Source organism: Cervus canadensis, chromosome 30 (genome assembly GCF_019320065.1).
Source record: "Cervus canadensis isolate Bull #8, Minnesota chromosome 30, ASM1932006v1, whole genome shotgun sequence".
Classification (NCBI taxonomy): Eukaryota; Metazoa; Chordata; class Mammalia; order Artiodactyla; family Cervidae; genus Cervus; species Cervus canadensis.
Window position 1 is genome coordinate 18,329,347 of NC_057415.1, and position 23,375 is coordinate 18,352,721.

The 23,375-nt window shown below is 55.2% G+C and overlaps 1 protein-coding gene across 2 annotated transcripts; it reads right to left on the reverse strand.

Moving 5' to 3' along the window:
* Positions 1-2,506: 2,506 nt before the first annotated feature.
* BARX1 (BARX homeobox 1) lies at positions 2,507-6,207 on the reverse strand. 2 transcript variants are annotated; one of them, XM_043453819.1, is made up of 4 exons: positions 5,768-6,201; positions 3,765-4,056; positions 3,598-3,682; positions 2,507-3,171 (listed from the first exon to the last, which is right to left on the reverse strand). In XM_043453819.1, exons 1-4 carry the CDS (start codon positions 5,988-5,990, stop codon positions 3,007-3,009), a joined length of 765 nt encoding a protein of 254 aa, XP_043309754.1. In that variant the 5' UTR covers positions 5,991-6,201; the 3' UTR covers positions 2,507-3,006. The 2 variants fall into 2 exon arrangements, with proteins under 2 accessions (XP_043309754.1, XP_043309755.1); XM_043453820.1 differs by lacking the exon at positions 2,507-3,171 and adding an exon at positions 3,231-3,540 and having other exon boundaries at positions 3,576-3,682; positions 5,768-6,207.
* Positions 6,208-23,375: the final 17,168 nt, after the last annotated feature.

The following is a 23,375-nucleotide window of genomic DNA, read 5'->3' on the forward strand; positions in this document are numbered from 1 at the left end:
CCCAATCTGGGCCCTCGTTTGGGATCTCGAGACGCCCGAGCCCGCTCCTGCCCTGGCTGAGGGTCCGGGGCTCCGGAGGCACAGCCGCGCGACCTCTTTTGCGCTTTGGTGTGGTCTCCGGGTTTTGTTTTCCAGAACCTTGGGACGGAGATGAGATTTGTGCGGCGCTGGGGAGCGAGAAGATCGTTCCTTCCCCAAGGCTCGGGTCTGGGAGCGAGCGGTTGCTGCCAGGCAGGAAGAGGGTTTCCGCGCTGGGTGGCCCAGGTGGCCGGGGCGGGGTGGCTCTGAGGCTGGGCGACCGCATCGCCGTCAGAGATACGGTGCGGCCCTTTATCTAGACTCCTAGTTCTGCGGGCGGCGGTCCTTGACCGTAAGTCTGAGGATGGGCTGCAGATCTGCCTCCGCTTCTTCGCTTTTTCCTGGAGCGAACCTGAGCTTCCATCGGGTCTCATAGGAATTGCCCAAGTCAGGAACGCCGAGGTGCCGGAACGCGGTCGGTTAGCAGCCCGGTCCTCTCCCGGGCCTCCAGGTCTCGATCTACTGCGGTCGCCCCGCTTCCTGTGCGCCACGGAGCACAAAGGCGCAGGCAGTGACAGAAACCCCTCCCACCCCCGCCGGCACTGGAATTTGGACCCCTTCTACAGGGGCCTGGCTCCCCCCCTGACCGGCTGGTGACCTCGTGACAGCAATGCCCGTCAGGTTCCCCATCTGTGCCTGGAGGAGCTGTACTTACTGGAATATTGGGGCCCTTGTGCTCTGGAGCCGATTTCCCCGGATGCCCTCCCTCCCTCTTAGAGCCCTGGTCCTTTAAGGCTCTTTCCGCCAGTCCAATGAGGGGGCTGCCTTGGGGAAGCACCAAAGAACCACAAGGCAATCTGCCGGAGGTTGCATTCCGCAGATTTAATGAAACCTGAGGACCCAGAGGACCCAGATTGAGGTCCCAGAATGGACTGGAGGAGTGCAGGTCGGTATGCCTCGTCTTTCACTCGTCTTCTGCAACTCTGCATTGTTGACAAAAACTGTGCTGAAATCTCTCCCAGGCCAAGGAGGGACAGAACTTCTTGAATTTTCACTCCCACTCCTGCCCCACTTTGAGGTGGAGAGGATTAAACTCAGTCGTGTACCTGATTTGGCTAGCCTGGGCCTGCTGTAGGAAGGTTTTGGCAGGACCACTACATTGAGCAGACCTGTAGGTAACCCTAAGGGATGGAAGGGATTAGGAGTTGCAGTCATACACTGATGGTCTATTTCTTCCCTCCTGCCTGCAGGTTTTCTCAGGCCCCTCAGGGGACAGTGGCAAGTGAGTAGTCTGGGAGCTGTTTTCGAGGTTAAGAGCCTAGAAAGGGAGCTGATTTCCCAAAGACTTGGCAGGGCTGGGGCTTGCAGAGAATTGCCTGCCAACCTCAGAAAACATCCTCTTTTTTGGTCCTCCCAGACTCAAATCAAGGCCAGTGATGCTTGGGTACCAGAAGTCCAAGTGCAAGTTTCAGGAAAGGGCAATCAAGCAGCCGATTTGAAAAGGAAGCTATCAGCCACTGCAGGTGAAAGCCATAACAGTTTTCACATTCTGAAATTCAAAGCCTGCATCTCAGTATAATGTTCCTGACTCTTTCCCCCTCTGTTTGCACCTGCCAAGGACCTGGTTTCAAATCTTGTTCCTGTTTGGAACTCTGCAGGGCCAAGTTTCCATCTGTCCCCTAGCTTTAACCAGTGGTGTGCTCATTTCCCCATCTCCATAGCCTGGTGGTAGTCCTAGAAAGCACACAAACAGGAACCAACTGGGGAGCTCGAAGCCCAGCTTAGGTCAGGGAGGAGCAACCGGAAACCTTCCCCAGTGAAAGGGGCTGGGTAGGGGGGCAGCAAGCACGTGCCACCAGGCCATGCCCTTGAAAAGGGGCACCCTGCAAGACTGAGCAGTTTGGGGTCCTCTGCCCTCTGCCTCAGGTACCCCCACTCAATTCCCAGGTGACTTCGCCCTGTGTATACTGTAGAAAACGTGAAAACTCCGGGAACCCGGTGCAATTGCAGGCAAGAGCTGCAGATGGTGGCCGGCCTTGAGGTGAGTCCTCGGTTTCCCGTCAGCCTTAGGAACGGCTGGCCAGAACAATCTCAAGGACCTCACAGTTAGTCCCTGAGACCGAACCAACAATCCGGGCAGCTTTCAGCCCGGGGCAACTTGCCGAGTAAGAGCGCGGTGGCCTGGGGCTCCCGCTCCTGTTGGCGACCGCTGTGTAGCCTGATTGCTGCCATCCGCAGCGCCCTGGGCAGAGAAGGAAGGGAGCAAGTTCGGACTGGCCTCTCATGCCCAAAGTGGAAGCGATTCCTAGGATCCTGCGGCAACCGAGCCGCCGGCGTGCCGGCCCCGGCCGGGTGGAGCTGGTTAAGGCTCGCGTCCATGGAACCCCGGGGCAAGGATGTTTCAGAAGCCACTGCGTGTGTCCCTCTTACCTCGCCGTGTCCCCCTCCAACCTCGCGGATTCAGAAACTCCCTCATCAAGTCCCGCTGTGTCATAAAATATTTTATTGGGAAAAAAAAAATCACCGTCTTCGTAAGAGAGGGGTAGGGGCCCCAGCGACGTCGGTTTGTCTGGGCGCCATCTCCGGCCATGGTGGCCTGCGCCGGGCCGCGGGGTCCCCGACGCGTGGAAGCGCGTGTGTGCCTGGAGGCGTCTGGGCCCGGAGGCCGGCCAGAGGCGAGTGGGGGGTGCAGGAGAGGAGCGGGGCGTGAACGCGCGTGGAGCGCCTGGCGCCGCGGAGCTCCGAGCGGAGGCGACCTTCTGCCGCGTCTGATGTGAGTTTCCAGCCTGGGGCCCGCGAGCGCACTGGGGCCTCGGTTTGGCTTCAGGGTCTGTCCTTGTTTGGCCCCTAACTGTCCGCATTCAAGGTAATAATAAAAAGTTTAGAAAGCAAACGGCGTGGACGCAGCAGGCCGACTCGCGGCTTTCGGCGGATTCTGGGAGCCGCCGACTGCGCTGGGGTTCCCTGGGCCCGCACCTTCTGCCGCGCTCAGTCCTCGTGGCTCCGGTCGTTGGCCTCGCCTGGCGCCTCCGCCGTCTTCTCCGCCTCCTTGGCGCGCTCCTGCTCCGTCAGCTGTTCGCTCGTGGGGATGGAGTTCTTCTTTGGCCTCCCCTTGGGCTTGGTGGGAGACTCCAGGCCGCCGCCCTGTAGCACCTGCGAGGGATACCAGGGGCACTGGGTGAACTGGGACATGGCAGGGGATCCCGGCGCCCTGGAGAGGCAGACAGGACCTGGAGAGCCCAACGAGGCCATTGGAGGCCGCGCCTAGACCCGGGGAAATGGTGGCCATTTGTCCGAGCGCTGCTGGGGCGAGACGACCAGAGCTTTTCGGGCGGAGGGGTTCAAGTCTTCCAGGAACACCGAGAGCTCAGAAAGCACGAAAGGAACTGGACCAGGGCACCGGAAGGAAGCTGGGCTAGGGCACCCAGAGGGACAGAGGGCAAGGAGGGTCCCTCTGGGCACCAGGACGGAGGGAATCTGGAGGATTGGGCGCAAGTCTCCACGGTAGAGAGTAGAGTAACTCTCGACGGCTGCAGGGGCGTGGTGGCAAATAGCACAGAAAACCTTGAAAACACTTACTATTTTCTTCCACTTCATCCTTCGATTCTGGTACCACGTCTTAACCTGCAACTGGCTCAGACCCAGGGACTCGGCGAGATCTATTCTGGAAAGAGCGGGGTGCACCCTCAGCAGGGCATGCAGCCTCCCTCCCACTACCCTCTGGGCCCAGCCTGGCCCCGCGCTACCTGTCCGGAGTGGAGAGGTACTTCTGCTTCTCAAAGCGTTTCTCTAGGCCCATCAGCTGCAGCTCGGTGAACACGGTGCGGCTCCGACGCCCTTTCTTGGCCTTTGTGCCCGGCTCCCCAGCGCCTGGCGCCTCCAGCTTCCCGCGGAGCTGCAGCTCCAGCGGCAGGTGCGGAGCGCCCGCCGCGCCGGGGAGCCCAGGCCCCGCGGCCAGCAGCGCCGAGCCCAGTCCGGAGCAGCCGAGCGGCGCCAGCGGGAACTTAAACACCGCCGCCTGCTCGGCCTTCAGCACGGCTGCGGGGGAGAGAGTGGGGAGCCGGGTGAGCTCGAGCCGTGCTCCTCCTCTTGGTGATCCTCGCACCGTGCGCCCCTGCCGACAGCTCGCCCTCAGCCAGTGCCCCCGGCACAAAACCTTCGTGCTGGCCGGGAAGTGAGAAATCTGTGCTAGGCCGACCCTCCTCTACGCCGGGGTCCCAGAGTCTGGGAGGGGGACCTCCCCCACCCGGGCTCTGCCTGGCGTTCCCCAGGCCCCACTGCCCTGACATTTCAGGATTCCCAATGAACAAGGTCGAAGCTCCCAAACCAGTGGAGTATGTGTGTGACAGAAAAGGGAAACCAAGAAAAAACGGCACAGTTAGGAAGAGCATTTGCCCCCACCAAAATCGGCTTTGCTGCATGGGGGGGGGGGGCGGTGAGGAGCAGTTTGAATGGAGTAAGCAGTCTGCTGGTCTATGCAGGGCAAAACAGCCACCCGGAGGGACAGTCAGTGAGGGTGAAGTTGGGAGCTTCCCGGAAATTCCAAAGCACCCCCAAGAAATGGGAAATTTGTTCCTCCTGTTTTCTCTCTTTAGACTCTTCCCCGCGAAGACATTTCAATTTTCATTAGTCCTAAATGATTTTTTATTTTTTGCCCGCTTCAAACGAATTATTAACAGCGCAGCTGGAAGCAAAAGACAGCAGAAATTGAACTCAAAACGAACCAACTGGTCCCGCTGCCCCTCAGGCAGGCGGATCACCGGCTGGAGGATCACTGGGTATAGAGGATGTCAGTTCCCTGGGCTGAGGTCCTGCTAGAAGGTAGGACGGCTCCCTGCCCGGATAGCATCTCACTACCAGCGGTGTTAGGCCCGCTGGAGTCAGGAAGGGCCCAGCAAGATGAGCGAGTGAAGTGAGGAGGCAGCAGGAGGGGAGAAGGGATCCTCGGGGGACGGCGAGAGGAAGGGCAGACCCACCCCACTGAGAGGAAGGTTGGAGAGAGACAGGGAAAGGTCAGAAGAGGGGATGCAGTGGAGAGGGCAGGCAGGTCAAGGCAGGGCCCGGACAAGGAAAGAAGAGAAGAGAACTGAAAGGAGCAGAAAAAGTCTGAGTTGCTGGTTCAGGCTCGGCCGAGGTGCCGCCGATCCGGAGCGCAAGGGCCAGTCCGGCAGCAGCTCACAGACAAGCCTCTTGTCCTCAGGCAAGGCCCAAGGGGGTCTACGCTACAGCACAGGCGGGTTCCTCGCCAGCCTGAGACCCTGGGCTCCGGGAGGCTCTGGGCTGGCTCCGGCCAGCGTCAGCCCCCAGCACAGCACTCAGACACACGGGCCTCTTCCGTCAAGGTCCAGCTTTCCCGGCTTGGGCAGCAACGGCCACTCCCAAGTCCTGTGGCGAAGGCCCAGGCGCCCGCGGCCTGAGGTCGCTTTGACCCGAAGTCTGACATTCGCAGTCTGGTCCAGCGCCCGCGATGGGGATGCGGGCTCGGGTCCCCGGGCTGGACTCCTTGGGGCTGGAAACCACAGGGTCGCAGTGAAGAAGAGAGCGAATGCTCTCCCGGCTGGCCTGGCCCACGGGCACGAGGCCTGGTTTCTGCGCGGCCCGGCGCCTGCCCCTTTTGCTTCCCTGCCTGGAACGCGCCGAAGGAACGGCCCGGGGCCTGCGTGCCCGGAGCTGCGTCCCGCAGAGGCCGCGGCTCGCTTCCTCCCGCCGAGCCCGGCCAGCGCCCCGCGGCCCCCGGACCCGCACGTACCCAGGTGGCTGTGGAAGGGCCGCGCCGCCAGTAGCGCCTGCACGCCGAACTTGAGCAGCTCGCCCGCGGCGGCGGCGGCGGCGGCGGGAGCGGCGCCCTTGGGCCCCGGAGGCTCAGTGAGGATTTCCTCGATCATGAAGCTGCGGTAGCGGTGCGGCCGGTGGTCGGCGCAGCCCTCGGGCGGCCCGAAGCGCGCTGCGCCCGGCTCCCCCGGCCGCTGCATCGCGGCTCCCGGAGCTCGGCGGCGTCAGCGGCTGGGGCGCGGGGCCCGCGCGGGGTCTAGGCCGGCCCGCAGCTCCCGGCGGCGCGCGGGCGCCGGCTCATGCCCCCTCCCCCGCCGGCCAGCCGGGCGGAGGCACAGGGCGCGGGCGGGGCGCGCGGGGCTCGGCTGGTCGGACCCGAGACTGCGCCCCCGCCCCGCTCTGCCGCGCCTCTAGCCCGGTCGGCCCCGCGTCACCGCCCCGCCCCGCCCCGCCCGGCCGCCCCGCCCCGCCCCGCGACACCGCCCCTCACCCCCCAGGCCGAGCCCGAGGGAGGGCCAGAGATGGGAGGGTGGCAGGAGGGAGGGGGCCGCGAGAGGGGCAGACCGACCCAGACGGAGGGAGACCCAGCGGAGCGCACGCCCAGGAAGGATCGAGCCGGAGAGCTCGGGACACAAGAACCCCAGGGATGGGAGATCGAGAGAGAGAGAGAGAGAGAGGTGAGAGAGGGTCTAGAGCGAGACACCGAGGGCCACACAAGATGCGAGACGGTGACGTGAGGATGCCAGGGACGCCGAGACGTGCGCAGAGAGCGACCGGCAGAGGCGCGGGAGTCAGCGGGCCGTGACGTGCCAGAGAGCACAGAGGCAAGCAGGACCGAAAGAGGGGGCAGTAAAGAAAGATGGGACAGCTAGCAAGGCGGGCAGCCTGGGCAGGGGTTAGGGAGCCCCGGAGAGATGGGCGGGGGTGGTGGAATAGAAAGCTCGGCTGGGAAGTGGGTGGCGGTGCTCAGCTTCCATGCCAGGACGCAGGGCCGCCCGCGGGGCTGGAGTGCAGCAGTGGGCCGACTGCAACTCGCAGGGCAGTGATCTTACCTGTGCCTCAGTTTACCAGGCACCGCCTCAGTTCTCCGGAACCGCCCTGAGAGTCAGATTTCTCCAGCCAGAATTTGCTTATATTGTCAAGTGATATGTGGACCCCTCCACACAATCCTAGACGCTGTGGAATGGGTTAGGTTCCCCTAGTTAGAGCAAGAGGTGGATGCCAGGAAAAGGAAAGGCTGCAGATTTGCCTTTTCGCAGTTTTGGAGCAACAGAGAAAAACGGGTATTGGGTGGAGCTGGATGAGAAGCCACAGAGGAACCTGGGAGTCTGGAGATGAACTCTGGCTCCTGCCTCCTCTCTGAGCCTTAAGGGCCCCAATATGATTGAGGAAGGCCAGAGTCTTTGTGGGTCTCTCTCTTTATCATTAGGGGAATATTAGTCCAAGTTAGGGAGTCAATCCCAAAGCTCAACTCTCCACTTAGTCTGTCTCTTTGGCATTGTCACTCACTGCCCCATTCTGGACCTGTCTCCTGACCTGTCCAGAGAAGATGCTGACATTTGATTTCAGGGAGGCTGTGAGGACTTTGTGGGGGGGGGGGGGTCCTGTTCCCATGGGTCCACAGGATCAATTAGGGAGGAGTACATAGTTTGTCCAGACAAGGAGGGTGGTGTGTCAGTGGAGATGGGTGGGTGTCCCCAGGAGACTGGGGAGGGTGCCTACCCCTTCTCCTCCTGTCCCTTGGGAGTCCCTCAGCTGGGGTCCTGGGCCTCTTCTCTTTCCCCTGTGAGCTCTGCCTGGGACCTCAGTGGTCACCTCCGGGAAACAGGACCTACTTACTACACCCATGGCCCTGCCTCACCTCAAGATGGTGGAGCTTCTCAAGCTCTAGTTGCTGGTGGCAAAGCCCTGGCACCTGCGGATGAGGAGATGCCCAAGACTCTGTCCACAGGGACAGAGAGAAGTCTTACCAGAGGCTCTAAGAGCCCAGCTGCCCCTCCCCCTAGTTGTTGAGTGACTTCACCCAGGGCTGCACCTTTCTGAACCTCCCAGCCCTCCTCAGGACTGAAAAGACCTCCAGCTGCTCCATATGTGGGTGATCTTATGAGTCACAGGGCTGCTCAGAAGGGGATGGTGTGGGACCCACTAACAGTGAGGATATCCCACACAAGGCAGGCCTCTCTCCCAGTGAGAGGTAGGGAGACAGGGAGTGGGTCTGTGCCACCTCGGTTGGCCCAGCAGCCACCAGGCAAACAGAAAAAAGCCAGTGTCTCCCAGAGCTCTAGGCAGTCCAGCTGGAAGCCCCTTCCGGCTCACAGGCAAAGAGAACTTCTCCCTAGATAGGTGCTTGGGTATCACCCAGTCCAACAACCACCTACTTTCTCAGATGGTGAAACTAAGGCCCAGCAAGAGGAAAGTACTGGCCCAGGGACCACAGTGAGCAGGGTTTGTTTTCTATTTGCTCCTTGTGCATATGGCATGGGGCCCATTTTCCTCTCACCTCCTTCCACCTAGTAGGGCCCATCAGCCACCTCCGTCTTCTTTCCCTACTTTCCCAAGGGCACAGCCTATGGGTAGCCTACTGTGAGGGTTAAACCCAGCCACCCCCCCCCCCCCGCTCCATCCCTTTACCTTTTATTTGTGCCCTTAACTGAAGCCACCTGGCTTTGAACCATCTCTGCTATAGGCACTTGCCTCCCTGAGGGTCTTAGGTCCTCCAGACCGGTGGAGCTCAGGACCCAGATCTGAGGACTTGGGAATCACATTGATCAACTCTCACCAAATTCATTTTGCCTCCAGTCCTGGGTCAGCTTTAGGGGTAGGAGGTTATTTTCAGGATTGAGGCTTCACCTCTAGATTTTCGGGAGTCAGAAGACGAGTGCAGTCCAGTCCCCACCCTATTTCGCAGATGCTGAAGGGGAACACTTCCCCTCAGCTACTTGGGCTTAGCTTCTGGAGGTGTGAGTCATGGCAGGCGTCAGGAATAAGGCCCAAGGCTCTTCGGGGGAACATTGGAGACCCTAGCTGGTCCAAAGGGCTTCCTGTCACCCCTCAAGGCCCTTCCCTGGGTGGGTAGGCCTCTGATCTCCCATCTCTGGGCATGACTGTGCTCGGCTGTGATCCCAAAGATCTGCAGATAAACCCCCTTTTATGCGAAAAAATACTCACAAAAAGCAGCAGGGCCTCTTTTGCTTGGGAATTGCAGCATTATTGGCCGGCAAATGATTCCCAGAGAGTGGGGTCCTTCCTCCTTCCTTCCCAGAGAGAAGGGTCCCTCCTCCCGGTGGGTAACGGAGGCCCAGAGAAGGGAAAACCCCCTTGGGCGAAGGGGCCTCAGGGCCTATCGCGCGGTCCCAGCCTTGTAGCCCCCACCTCGGGGGTTGCAACCGCCGGGCCCAGCTCCTCCAGCCCGGGCCTCCCGCCGCCGCTGCCGCCTCGAAAATCCCGGAAACCGTCCGCTCTCGGCGGGCGCAGTGGAAAAGGTGACCTCAGCGCCCGCGGCCAGCCGCCCTCACCGCGGGCCGGGCGATGAGGGGCTCCGGGCAGCAGGGGGGTCTCGGCGCCGCCCGGACGCCGGGTGGGGCCCCCTCCCCGCTGCTGCTCTGCTCCTCAGACCCCACAGCCGCGCACTGAAACGGCAACAGCGCGAGAGAGGATTACCTCCCTCTCTAACCGAACCCCGTCAGCCAAGGCACGCGGGTTCCAGACCTTCCCCTCCTCCAGCTAAGGGCTCCTCCTCCCCTGGCGCCTCCCGGGTGGGTTTCTGGAGCCGATGGGGCGAAGGGGTCCCGAACCATTGTACAGATGAGGAAGCTGAGTCCGGCTGTGCGCAGGCCGGGGCAAGGTCTGTGACCTGGTCTGGATGCTTCTGCATTATCCGGAGTGTTCTGGGCCCAGATCCCCCTCCAGCACCCACCGAACCCCGGCCCTTTTTCGTTGTCTCCTTTCCCAGTTGTCGGGGGTTTGCGTCCTGCTCCGCAGAACAGAGTCGGGAATGGGAGCCACCCAGAGCGGTTTCTTCTGGACCTATTTGCTCACCCCTGGGCGCAACCTCCCGTAGGCAGCTGCTGGGAGGGGCGCCACACCTCCCCCCACACCCAAGTGACCCAGGAACGGAGCCGCGAGGCACTTCCCGGTCTCTGTCACCCTTGGCAACCCTGCGTCCCTCGCCCTTGTGCCGGGTCTCCTCAAGGATGCCCGCGGTCGCGTCGGCGCCCAGAACGAAAGTCATCCTCTACGCGCTTCTTTTGAAAGCGGTCCCTTGTGGTTGTCCCCGGCCCAGGGCAGGCTAACGCTGGTGGCTGAGGCTCTCCGGCGGCCGCACCGGCTCCGGCTCCGTGGACCATGCCAGGAGGAGCATACCAGGAACGCATCGTTCGTCCTGAGGCCCCGTGCCCCATTCTTGCTCATAATGTCTGGATTCAAGACTGGCGACATCTGCCTTAGCTTCAGAACAGAAAATCTCGATGTTACAAAATTACTCCGTCTCCACGCTCCTAGGTCACACCGCCTGATGACCGCACGATCACTTTCTCTTTGGAGAAGCGGATCTCTAATGATGCCTTCCTTTATGAACATTTCAAGTCATGTGTGGACTTTTCGTTTTGAATCGTTTCAAACACCTGTGAGCTCAGGGCTCAAAGAGCGTTGGGAGGACAGCGCCTTGAGACACATCCCCCTCTCTCCCCTTCAAATTCTCCCTCTTCAAGTAATTTACAAATTTGTTCCTCTGGAAATAGTTACTTTATTTTTGTTTTGTAACTATTTTTTTTAACGTGTGATTTTCTTTAGAAATGTGTTTTAAAGGCTAGATCCATAGGTAGGCAGTAATTGCCTTGACCCAGCCAGGATCCCGTTCTTGATGCCCCCAGAAACCCAAAGCGTTCCTGCTGGACACAGCACAGACCCCAAAGCCGTTCTGCACTCGCCCCTAGGCATTTCAGCCTAGCTGGGGAGGTTTGAGCAACTACCTTGGTTCCGAGTGGAATCCTGAACAGTATCTGCACTGGAGGCCACACGCAGGGCCGGGAAGTAGTGGCCGCGAGTGCCTCCATTCTCTGGGGCCCCAAGACTCGGGCGGCACCTCCTGCGCGCAGATATCCACGCCGTGTGTAGGCGGCCCGGGGTCTCCCGCCGGCTTCTCCCTCAAATTTGCGCAGGTCCTTCGAGAACGTGCTCTGAAACAAGGGCGCTGTGCTCCAGGGACACGGTGCCAAGGAGCAGGAGGCTGGGTCCGACGCCTGCCCGGGCGCCAGTCAGGGACCCCAGTCCAGGCTCCCAGCCGTTCTGGCCTTTGAGAGAACGAGGTGCTCGCTTGCCTGGGCCACTGTCCTCCTGAAGCCGCGGGACCGGCCTCGGCGACAGGACAGAAAAGGAGAGGTCCCACGGCAGAGGCCGGTCCCTCCAAACAGATGCGCAGGCAAGGTTCATGAAAATGGCTCAAGCTTTGTTTTTCTTCCTTTTTTTCCCTCCCTTCCTTCTTAGCTGTTCGTTCTCTCTTCCCTCCCTTCATGTGTTTGCCCTTTTTCTTCTTTAGCCTGCTTCCTCTGCAGGCTTCTCCTCCCTCTTTTCTTGCGCTCTTGCTCCTTCCCTTCGTCTCCTTCCCTGCTTCTCTGCTCTCTCCCTTTCCTTGATTCCTTTGGTCAGAAGGAGTCCACATCCCAGTCTGTCTCCCTGGTAATAAAGGGAGGGGCCTCGTACTCACCAGGGGACCTCCAGGTACCCCACTGCAGAGCCCTGGGAGGCTTATGTGGGCTGTGGACCTGGGATAGGGTCTCCTCCCAGCTAGCTGGGCATCCGAGGTGGCAAAGCTGAGTGAGGCCAAAGACTGAATTTGTGACCCAGCCAGGCGAGGCGGGTACATCTCCTCCAGAGTGTCTTCCAACAGATGGGAGGCCGGAACATATTGCCCCTTTCAAGAGGAAATTCACACCTGCACTGTCCTCCCTAACACAGAAATCCCTTCTCCTCTGCAGTATTGGGAGGGGAGGGGGCGGGGAGTAAAGAGGAAAGAGAAGCCACAATCACCTTGTTCCTTAGACACCAGGCCAGACCCAGTCTCTGGTTCCTGGGCTCCAGTCCAGTCCTTCTCCTGCTGGTCTGAGTGAGATAAAGGGTCTAGGAGCTTGGTGCCCAGTGCACATACACCTGTGCTTCCAGCACTCTTTTGTACACGCTCCTCAGTGCCAAGCATGGGCACAGAGGCCCTGCTTGCAAATGTCCAAATGCCGTGCAGGGCACACACAGAACCTGCGATGCAAGCTCATTCCCTGTTTCCCCAAATAAAAAAACAAGAAGGGATGAGCTAGATAAATACTTCTTTCTTACCAATTTTAACAGTCTAGATCAAGGGTTGAAAAACTTTCTGTAAAAGGCCAGATAAGTAAATATTTTAAGGTTTGTGGGCTGTATGGGTCTGGTGCAGCGCCTCCATTCTGCCTTTGAGCATGAATGCTGCCATAGGGAACATATAAAGGAGTGAATGTGGCTCTGTGCCAGTCTCACGCCTTATGCACATCAAAACTTGAATTTCATCTAATTTTCGTAAAATATTATGTCACAAATATTTGTCCTATCTCTATTTGTTTCAACTATTTAAAAATGTGAAAAACATTCTCAGTTCACAGGCCATGCAAAAACAGGCAATGGGCCACAGTTGCTAATTCCTAGTCTATGAGTCTAGATGCAAATTCTTCTGATTGCCCAAATATGTGCACCTCTGTATCTGAAGGGTTACCTTATTTAAAAAACATTTAAAATTTTTTTTCTGTGAAAGCACTCATTATTTTTGCAGTATTGTAGCCTTAGAAACACAAATCATTAAGTTCATTTCCTACTCCCATGTCTGAATTCTCAACAATTTAAAGTCTTCCTGATACTAATACACCCGGGCACTGGGTTGGATGCTTTTCAACCATCATCTCATTTAATCCCACAATAGTCTTTAGAGTAGGAATTATTCACCCTATCCAGCTTCTTGCATACTCCTTGTGACAGTACACTCACTCCCTTCAGTGGCAGCCCTAACGGACTCTAAAGGCTGATTCCTCTGGAGAACCCCAGCTGCTGAGAGCTCAGGGACCTGGCTGGCAGCCCTGGAAGGTCAAAGGCCAGCAAGGGTGTGAGTGCTCCCTCCAGGACCATCCTTTCCCATCTCCTCTCAATTCCAAGTAAATCCCCTCCAGCTGTTGAAACATGCATTGGACAGGGGGCCGCAGCCTTGACTTTCTGGGAGTTTCCCAAGCCCTGAGCTTTTGCAGGCCTTTGCAGCTGCCAAGTGACAAATCCTGCAAGGAATAGGCAAAAGGAAAGAATATGACAGAAGAAAAGCTATTATAAATGTGTTACTTGCTAAAAGTGTTTCCAGGAAATCTTGCACAAGCGGAGGCCTCACCCTCTTCTTCTGCATCTTCAATGGCTTTTGCGCCCTCTGCTGGTCAGATTGAATCCTAACCAGACTCACTCGGATCCATCTTTATTTTTCAAAAGGAAAAGCAACCCAGAACTTTATCTTCCTCTTGTGTACCAGTCGCTTGCTGGGTGCTGAGCAGGAGTGAGGAGATACCCTCAGGGAGTGCAGTTTATGGAGAGAGATGGACAAATGTGCTTACAAGTGACAACAAGGTGCGGGGGAGGGGGATGGCTTCCTAGAGCAGGTGACATGATCTAAACCCCTTGAGGGGTGCGGAGCTTCCAGACGCAGACGCAGTAAGCTCCTGCTTCTGGAGGTTGTTAGTGTTCCAATCGGTGGCTGGCAGCATGTGCAGGATGTTTTTAAATGTCTGGATACTTTAGTGCCAGCCACAACTGGCCTTCAGAAACGTAACAGCCCTCTGTGCTCCATGCTTGGGATGTCTCTGCATTCAGTCACGGGTTCCACTGTGTACTCCCCGACATGAAGTAGCCCTCAAAACCATCTGAAGAGCATGTCTTCTGTGGGGGCTTTGTCACCCTCCCCCTTACATTATCTCCTTTCATCTCACTCTGGGAAGAGGGCATTTTTACCCTTGATGTACAGGTAAGTCAGTAGAGGTAGCAGAGCAACTTCATTTGTCCAAGTGGTGAGCTGGTATTTGAACCAGCACTCTGTCCATAGCACTGCAGTGACCTCTTTGGTTGGGGAGGCGGGGGGGGGTCCTCCACTTTCTGACTTAACCTCTGTTTTCTCTCCAAGCCCTGATTTCTACTGAGGTTTATACCAGTAGCTCCATCTGCCAAAGGTCACTTCCAGGCAGGTGCCCACAGACATGCTGCACTCACTGGGCCGGAATCTGGACTCATCGTCTCTTGCCTCCCCCTAGGCTGCTGCTGCTGTTCCCCATGCAGGGGGGCATCCGCTGGAGTGGTCATCAGTGTACACACGCTTTACCACCCACCAGCCAGGAGGGCCTGCAAGGCAGGCCCCACTCTTACCAGAGCACTCACAGAAGGCAGGGCATCCCCATTCAGCCGGCAGGGTAGTCAGCGTACTGGGCTCCTTCCATGGTCCAACCCAGGCCGACCCCAGCTGTCTAGGAGGGCATATGGGTAGAGAGGACAGAAGGTAACCAAAGGTGGTGGCTTTGAGAAGGACAGGCTGCTTTGGGAACCTGAGGAGACAATAGAGAAGGCTGCGGAGGGGACGGCTGAGTAGGTATCTGGGTGTAGCAGGGCTGGAAAGCCCACCCACGTGCTGAGCTCCGAGCGGGCTTTTGAGCCTTTCTGTGATGTCTGGGAAGTCATTTTGAGGCTGAAGGGCTTGTTCCAGAAACAAGCTTGTTCCCAAATGGTTTTGCATTTGATGTTGCCCACAGCAGCTTGTCCTCAGTCAGGGAGTTAACAATTGTAGATGCTCCTAGTGCCCAAAGACAGCCTGGAGACCCTGAGGCGGGTCTGAGGACCTCTGCTGTGGCCCCACTTACAGGCTACATAACCACTAGGAGTGTCATCGACCAAGCTGGAAATGGCACCTCCTGGTTGTGCAACGCACAACCCCTGTCCCCCCCAGCTTTGTCCAGCAGTCCTGCCAATTATTTATTTCCTTCTGTTTTCATAGAACCGTATGGGGTTGAAGAGACTGTTGTTGTTAAATTTTATGGCATTATATATGCCCCTTTTCCAAATGATAAGCCACAATTTGAAATCACAAAGGAAAACATATCCTATCTTCATACTCATGTTAAAAATCTAGAAATTTAGAAATCTACTGCCTAGCCGTGTTATATTTCTGTTGCAGATTAGAGCAAACTTTCTCTTGAAGTTTTGAGTAAGGGACATAGGCAGACCAAATTCTAAGACTGCCCCTTGGTGTGTGTACACACCCTATGTAAGCCTTCCCCTTGAATGTGTGATAGACTGTCACTGCCCTGACTGTGTTACCTTATGTGGAAAAAGGGGCTTCCCTAGTGGCTCAGATGGTAAAGAATCTGCCTGCAATGCAGGAGACCTGGGTTGATCCCTGGGTTGGGAAAATCCCCTGGAGAAAGGAACGGCTACCCACTCCAGTATTCTCGCCTGGAGAATTCCCATAGACAGAGGAGCCTGGCAGGTTACAGTCCCTGGGTCATAAAGAGTTTGGCACAATTGAACAACTAATGCCATATGGCAAAAGGGATTTTGCTAATGTGATTAAGGTCCCTAACTGGTTGGTGTTGAAATGATCAAAAGGAAGATTATTCTGGACTTGACTTAAGTAGATGACCCCTTTTAGACCTCCCTGGGGTCTGAGCAGTTCTTCTACAGGCCTTGAAGTCAGCTGCCACATTGTGAGGGGGCACACAGGGGATGTGCGACCAGGGCCCCACAGTGGCCTCAAGGAACTAAGAGCAAGGGAATAGATTCTGCTCACAGCCTGAGTGAGAAGAGCTTCACAGTGGATCCACCCCCAGCTGGGCCTCCAGATGAGACCACATCCCTGATTGCTACTCTGTGAGGCCCCAGGCAGAAGACCCAGCTAAGCCCTGCCTGGAGTCCCGACCCACAGACACCCTGAGATAACATGTGTACATTGCATTATGCACTGCATTTGCAATAATTTGTTATTCAGGAATAGAAACCAGTTCAGTAAGTTACTTGTGCATGGGCCAATCCTGACTTCTGCCTTGAGAGGGACTATCATGTGCCCTTAGTCCCCACATGCATCCTGACTCCCAAGGAAGCCCCTCTGGCAGGCAGCTGGCCACAGTGTGGGCGGGATCTACACGGTGCTTCCTCACCTAGGGTGGAGAACAAGAGAAGTGATTCCGATCACCAGTGTCCTGGTATCCTGCAACCGCCCACTCACTATGATTAAGAATGAATCCAGGGAAGACTCCACCCAGAGAGGGAAAGCTGCTCTAAGCCTCTCTGAGGCTGCAGAGCTGGCCGGTGTTGCATGCAGACCCAGGGCAAACTAGGAGTGAGGTGGGGGAAGATGTGCGTCCAGTTCCTCTTTCTCTCTTTCTCTGGGCTCTGGGAGGTGGGATGCAGTAGCACCTGGAGTTTGACTCCATTCTCAGGCATTTGGCCTGGTGCAACCAGGGCCTGTCTGCTCAGTCCCCGCCTCCCTATTTGAAGTTTGTTCTGTGGCCATGTCACAGTCCCCCCGCCCCCCACCCAGCCCCACTCTCACAGCAAATGTATTGCCCACAGGCCGCCTCCACTCCCTCCTGGTGACAGACTTCAGTCACCAGGTCCTACCCTCTGCCTGCTGCACCTGGACTAGAGCTCCTGGTAGGAGCCAGTTGTGGCCACAAGACCGGACCTTTCTGCTGGCCGGGCCCTAGTCACTGTGGTTTTGATAGACTGCTGAATCCTGCTCCAGTTCTCTGTGTCCTCTTCTCACGCCCCCTCAGTTCAGGTCAGTTCAGTCGCTCAGTCGTGTCTGACTCTTTGCGACTGTATAAACCGCAGCACGCCAGGCCTCCCTGTGCATCACCAACTCCAGGAGTTCATCCAAACCCATGTCCGTTGAGTCGGTGATGCCATCCAACCATCTCATCCTCTGTCGTCCCCTTCTCCTCCTGCCCTCAATCTTTCCCAGCATCAGGGTCTTTTCAAATGAGTCAACTCTCCGCATCAGGTGGCCAAAGTATTGGAGTTTCAGCTTCATCAGTCCTTTCAATGAACACCCAGGACTGATCTCCTTTAGGATGGACTGGTTGGATCTCCTCACAGTCCAAGGAACTCTCAAGAGTCTTCTCCAACACCACAGTTCAAAAGCATCAATTCTTCAGTGCTCAGCTTTCTTTATAGTCCAACTCTCACATCCATACATGACCACTGGAAAAACCATAGCCTTGACTAGACAGACCTTTGTTGACAAATGTCTCTGCTTTTCAATATGCTGTCTAGGTTGGTCATAACTTTCCTTCCAAGGAGTAGCATCTTTTAATTTCATGACTGCAATTACCATCTGCAGTGATTTTGGAGCCCAGAAAAATAAAGTCAGCCACTGTTTCTACTGTTTCCCCTATATTTGCCATGAAGTGATAGGACCAGATGCCATGATCTTAGTTTTCTGAATGTTGTGCTTTAAGTCAGCTTTTTCCCTCTCCTCTTTCACTTTCATCAAAAGGCTCTTTAGTTCTTCTTCACTTTCTGCCATAAGGGTGGTGTCATCTGCATATCTGAGGTTATAGATATTTCTCCCAGCAATCTTGATTCCAGCTTATGCTTCCTCCAGCCCAGCATTTCTCATGATGTACTCTGCATATAAGTTAAATAAGCAAGGTGACAATATACAGCCTTGACGTACTCCTTTTCCTATTTGGAACCAGTCTGTTGTTCCATGTCCAGTTCTAACTGTTGCTTCCTGACTTGCATATAGGTTTCTCGGGAGGCAGGTCAGGTGGTCTGGTATTCCCATCTCTTTCAGAATTTTCCACAGTTCATTAAGTTAGAGGAAATCAGGGCTGTGAGAGAGTGGCAGAGCTGGCTAATTTCTAGCAGGGAACTTACACAGACTGTGTGCTGATTACACTGGATCACATACTGGGAAGGTTCCTCCCTTTCCAGTTATTCTTCATCGTCCTGATTTTGTTGAGTCCCACGTCTCACCTTGCTGCTGGTATGGGTGCAGTGTGCTCACAGACTGGCCACTCTTCCTTCAGCCGCCGAGTCCAGCCTCAGTTGTGCAGCACCGGGCAGGTAGCAGTGCTGGCCATGCAGGGACAGAGGGGTGTTGTAATTGGATTTATCGTTATAGTTAACTACTCCTGATTTTTCCTAAGTGATGCTGAGTGGTTGTTTTTGTTTTTAGGATCTGTGAAAGAAAGTGTCGCTTAGTCGTATCCAACTCTTTGCAACCCTATGAATCGTAGCCCACCAGGCTCCTCTGTCCATAGGATTTTCCAAGCAAGAATACTGGAGTAGCTTGCCATTTCCTACTCCAGGGGGTTTTCCCAACCCAGGGATCGAACGGGTGTCTCCTGCATTGCAGGCATATTTTTTACCATCTGAGCCACATCCAGGTAAATTTTAGATACATTGAGTTAGTTAGAGCAATGCCACTTAAAGGGGGAAAAAAATCAGATAAACAGTAGCACTGGTGATTCATGAGGAAATGACGTGATCATGGAGGTGGTGTGAGCAGGGCAGCATAGATTTGGATTCGGATTTCACTCAGTAACCTGGGGCACCAGCCTTCTTTGTGCTTAAATTTCTTTCACCAAGAAAGGACAATAACATTGTGAGGACCCACTATGTGCATATTCACAAAGCTCTCAACCGTGCAGCACCTGCTAGGTGAGTGTTTGTTAAATAGAACTGACAAATGGGGTTAAGGAAGCCTGCATAGTGAGTCCTTTTAGATGCTGCCAATGGCTATTCCTGTAGGGACTTTCTGACCCCAGGCTGAGAGGGGCTGCCCCTGCGCTGACACCTGTAGCCCCAGATTTTCTCTGCCACTTGCTTCTCTTGTCCCCTAGACAGGACCCTTATCAGTCCTGGCAGGAGGAAAGTGAAAAAAGTGAAAGTGAAGTCGCTCAGTCATGTCCGACTCTTTGCGACCCCATGGACTGTAGCCTACCAGGCTCCTCCGTCCATGGTATTTTCCAGGCAAGAATACTGGAGTGGGTTGCCATTTCCTTCTCCAGGGGATCTTCCCGACCCAGGGATCGAGGGTCTCCCGCGTTGTAGGCAGAAGTCAGGGCTCAACTCAACATCTGCATGGTGCCCCTATAGGCAACAAAGTGAACTGCAGCCAGATGGGCAGTGGCCACCTGGAGCCCCGAGGCTGGTGCTGGTCATGGTGGAGTGGGGTGGGGTGGGGGGATGTGCGGCTGGGCTGGGGAGAAGAGTGGGTGAGGCTGGGCTGGAGAGTGGTTGTTTTTGGAAGTTTACTGTGCTGGTGGCCAAGAGAGCCATCTCCAGGGCTTGGAGACAACAAGCCTAATCTGATTTCCAGGCCCTGCTGCCCTCCCAGCGAGGCCCTGGAGCTCCTGATGCCAGAACCCCCTTGAGTTAGGCAGAGGCTTTGTTCCAGTTAGACGTTCCAACAAAGCAGAGTCATGCTGGACTGTCCTTCCTAAGGCCTTTGTCATTGGGGTAGACCTCCAACATCTGGTAGGGTGGAAGAGTTGGGAGGGCCTCCAACCCCAAGGACTGCTCACCCCTATCCCAGTGTTCATTCCCCTCCTTAAAGGCCTTGCCCAGCCCCGGGTCTGTCTCAGGGAGTCTATTCACTCATCCCACCTGAGGAAGGATAAGGCGACAGGGCCAGAAGCTCTCCAGGCTGCTGCTCGCCGCCGGCCCGGCCACCCTGTTTCCTCTGGGGCCCCTTCAATCTCACAGGCCAGAATCCCTTATAAATGTTGTGCAGTTCAGTGAACTGTGCCCCGTGTCACCGGTGAGGAGGCTTGCATGCTAAGTTGTTTTAGTCATGTACCCCTCTTTGCAACCCCATGGACTGTAGCTCGCCAGGCTCCTCTGTCCATGGGATTCTCCAGGCAAGAATACTGGAGTGGGTTGCCATGCCCTCCTCCAGGGGATCTTCCTGATCCAGGGATCGAACCCACGTCTCTTATGTCTCCTTCATTGGCAGGCGTGTTCTTGACCACTAGCGCCACCTGGGAAGCCCAGTGAGAAGAAGGCTATGTCAATACATTGCGTCACCCCTGAGAGACTCAGTTTCCCATCATAAAATAAAAATCAGACCAACTTCCTTATCACAGGATTTCCCAGCACTTGGTCCATAGCAGGTACTTAACGAACAGACGCTCCCACTTGCTGCATGCAAAACTGAGGAGGGGAGGGGCTCACTCCAAGCCACACGGCTCGTGGCGGGATTGGAAGGACACATATGGTCACAACAGGCTGTAAAGAAAGCCTCCTCTCCTGGGAGGCTGGCGAGGCCAAGGTCTGTGTCCGCTCCTGCTGTGAGTCCATCACTCACTGGCCCACCGAGTGGCTCTGTGTGGGGACTGCTCGTGAGGAGCAGAGGGGAAGAGAGAATTCTGGAGAGTTTCAAATTGGTGATTAAGTGGTCCAGCTTGGAGGTGATGCTGGTCGCTTTCCTTGACAACCCGACCAGAGCTAGGACAATCCTGCCACACGCACAGCAGGGCTGGGACGAGCACTCCAGGCAGCCAAAGCTCAGAGCGGGGGTCCTGCCTCCAGGCTGCTCCCCTCGCTCTGTGGCATCCCCAGTCTGTCTCTCCCTTAGTGAGGTAGGGTCTCAGGGGTGAAAGAGATCTCCAAGCACCCTCCTGCCCAATACTGTGACAACCAATTCATGTGTGTCTTGACCAGTCATGTCTCCCTGACTGTTCTGGCTCCAGCCTTCACTAGTTTGGGAGACAAACATTGAAACCTGTCTGAGCTTTATCTTTCTCATCTCTCCATGGGGGACAGCAGCAATCCCATGTTCCGGGATTAGTGTGAGAGTGAAATGAGATAATACGTTCACGGTGCTTAGCAGAAGGCCAGGAACAGGGTAAGTGCTCACAAAATTGGAACAATAAGATACTTTTAAGTGCTCAGAAAATCCTTACCAGTGATTACCCTTTGAATGAGTATCTTCTACTATACACCTAAGCCCTTTGGCATAAGGCAGTGTTGTCCCCATCTTTCTGACCAGAAAACTGAGTCTAGAGGCATTACAGAAAATGCCCAAGGAAGCTAGTAAAAGCAGAGTCAAGTTTGAATCCTATGCTAGGAAGTCTACGGTTGCCCTATCCTGGGTGCAGGAAACTAGTGGCCAGGTGGTAGGGATGAAGCTCATATGTACCAATGCCCAGAATAAAGGGTGGATATTGAAGCACTGAGAGGAACAGTGCAGAGGTCACGATAGAAGATGCTGGCACTGCATGGGTGCATTTCAGGGCAGTCTTGGAGGCCTGCGTGCAAAGACGCAGCTGGGTGGTTCTAGATAAAGATGCTGGCATGCAATAGGAATTTGCCGTACGACTCAGGGAACTCAAACTGGGGCTCGATGACAACCTAGAAGGGTAGGATAGGGAGGGAGGTGGGGGGGATGTTCAAGTGGGAGGGGACATGGGTAAACCTATGACTAATTCCTGTTAATGTTTGGTAGAAACCAACGCAATACCATAAAGCAATTGTCCTTCAATTAAAAATAAGTAAATTTTAAAAAAGAAAAAAAAGAATTTCCCAGATTAATAAGGAATAAAATAAAAATAAACTTTAAATTCTTGAAAAAAAAAAAATGCTGGCATGGTGTTCTCCCATCCGCAACACTCCGGTCCACCTAGGCATCTTCTTGAAGAAGCTCAAGTCAGGGCCCAGAGCTGAGAGCAGGGACGGAAGCCCAGGCTGTGGGACTCCTGTTTTGCTTCCTGGAGTCCGTGCCTGTCAAGTGTTTTGCCAAGTGTCCCCCAGCCCCCAACTCCCTTGCACAGGTCCAGCCTTAGGTTTCAGAACTTGGTATGAAGCCAGGCACCTTCTCAGCATGGGTGAGGAGAGAGAAGATGCAGATAGCCCGACAGGACTGATGACTCAGGTGAGTCCTCCCTCCTTGCCTCCAGCCCCGGCTTTCTCTGCTGGGGACTTTGGACAGTTCCCCATCCCTGGGACAGTGAGGGTGAGTGGCTTCCCAGAAGGTGTGAGAGACCAGGGGTGGCCCCAGGAGAGCCAAGTTGGCATGTGGAAGTCCCGAGGAAAAGACGAGAGAGCTGTGGAAGGTGCTCCAGGGCTGCGCCCTCCTTCTAGAAGGCCTCTGAGGCGCCAGGTCCTTGCTGAGCGCAGGTGCGACCAACCTGCCTGCGTGCAGCCCGCGCGCCCTCTGCTGGCTTCTCCCGGAACAACAACTTAGCTCCCATCTGTCTCTTTCTCCCGCCTGCCCTTCTGGTGGCAGAAAACAGGTTTGTTTTTTCCCCCAAAGAAACAAGTGTTTGTTTATTTATGTATCATGTGTTTCTATTTTTTTTAAATCTCTGCCAAAGGTCTTTAAGGTCCTTGACAACAACATTCACCAACCCCACCTTCACCACAGTGGGGAGAACTTAATGTTTTCTAGGGAGAAGGGGATAAGTTCTGATATTTTAAAATAGTTAAAAGAGGATATTAGAACAAGGCCATCACTGCCTGCATGAGTTTCCTTTGGCTGTCATAAGAAAGCACCACAGGACGGCTGACTTAAAACAGCAGATATCTGTTTTTTGTGTGCTGGAGGTTGGAAGTCTGAAATCAAAATGTCGGCAGGGCCATACTTCCTCTGAAGGCTCCAGGGAGGATCCTTCCTCTTCTCTTTCAACTTCTTGTGGCTGCCGATGATCCCTGACTTCTGGCTGCATCTCTCCAGTCTCAGCCTCTGTAGTTGAATAGTCTTTTCTTCTGTTTGTCTGTGTCTCCATCTCCCTCCTGTCATTGGTTTAGGGTTACCTTCATTCATCATAACTGATTACATCTACAGAGACCCTGTTTCCAAATAAAGTGACATTCACAGGTCCTGGGAGTTAGGACTACAGCATTTCTCTTTGGGGAGCAGAGTTCACCCCACAACACTGCCCATGTGGCACCTTTGTTCAAATTACACAAAGACACCCCTTCCTGAAGGTAGGCATGGCTGCAGCAGTCAAGCACAGGCTGGGTTTGTGCCCCTCGCTTACCCTTGAGCTGGGTACCTGTGTGCAGAGAACAACCTGCACAACTGTAAGCAACAGCCCTATTCTGGAACCTTTCATGTAAACGCTAACATCCATCCCAAGTAAAAGGTCCAGACTGAAATCTCAACTTCAGCCTGGGTCAACGGTGCTACAAAACCCAAAGGAAGAACTTGAGTGGCTGCATCCCAAGGGTGGGGCAAAGCAGGGTCTGCAGCAGACAAGGCCGTAAGTGATACAGAGGGTTTAAGAGCATTAACAAAAGTATCTAAAAGTTGATCTCCTTTTTTTATCATCACCATGTATCCACTATTTTAAACAACGTCAATCATGAAACTCTCCTCCCTTACCCACATCTTATGCTGGTTTAAGTTCTAAACAACTGCTGCTGTTGTCATTGTTTTTATAATATATGGATGCTTTAGGCTAGCATACACTATTATTTACCTTTTCATGAAAACCGTGGTCTGCATGGAAGTTATTTAGATAACTGGAAGTTAAGCAATAGAGCCTGACATACATCTTGAGTTTGTGAGGTCTGGGGACCATTGGTGAGCCCCAGTAGGA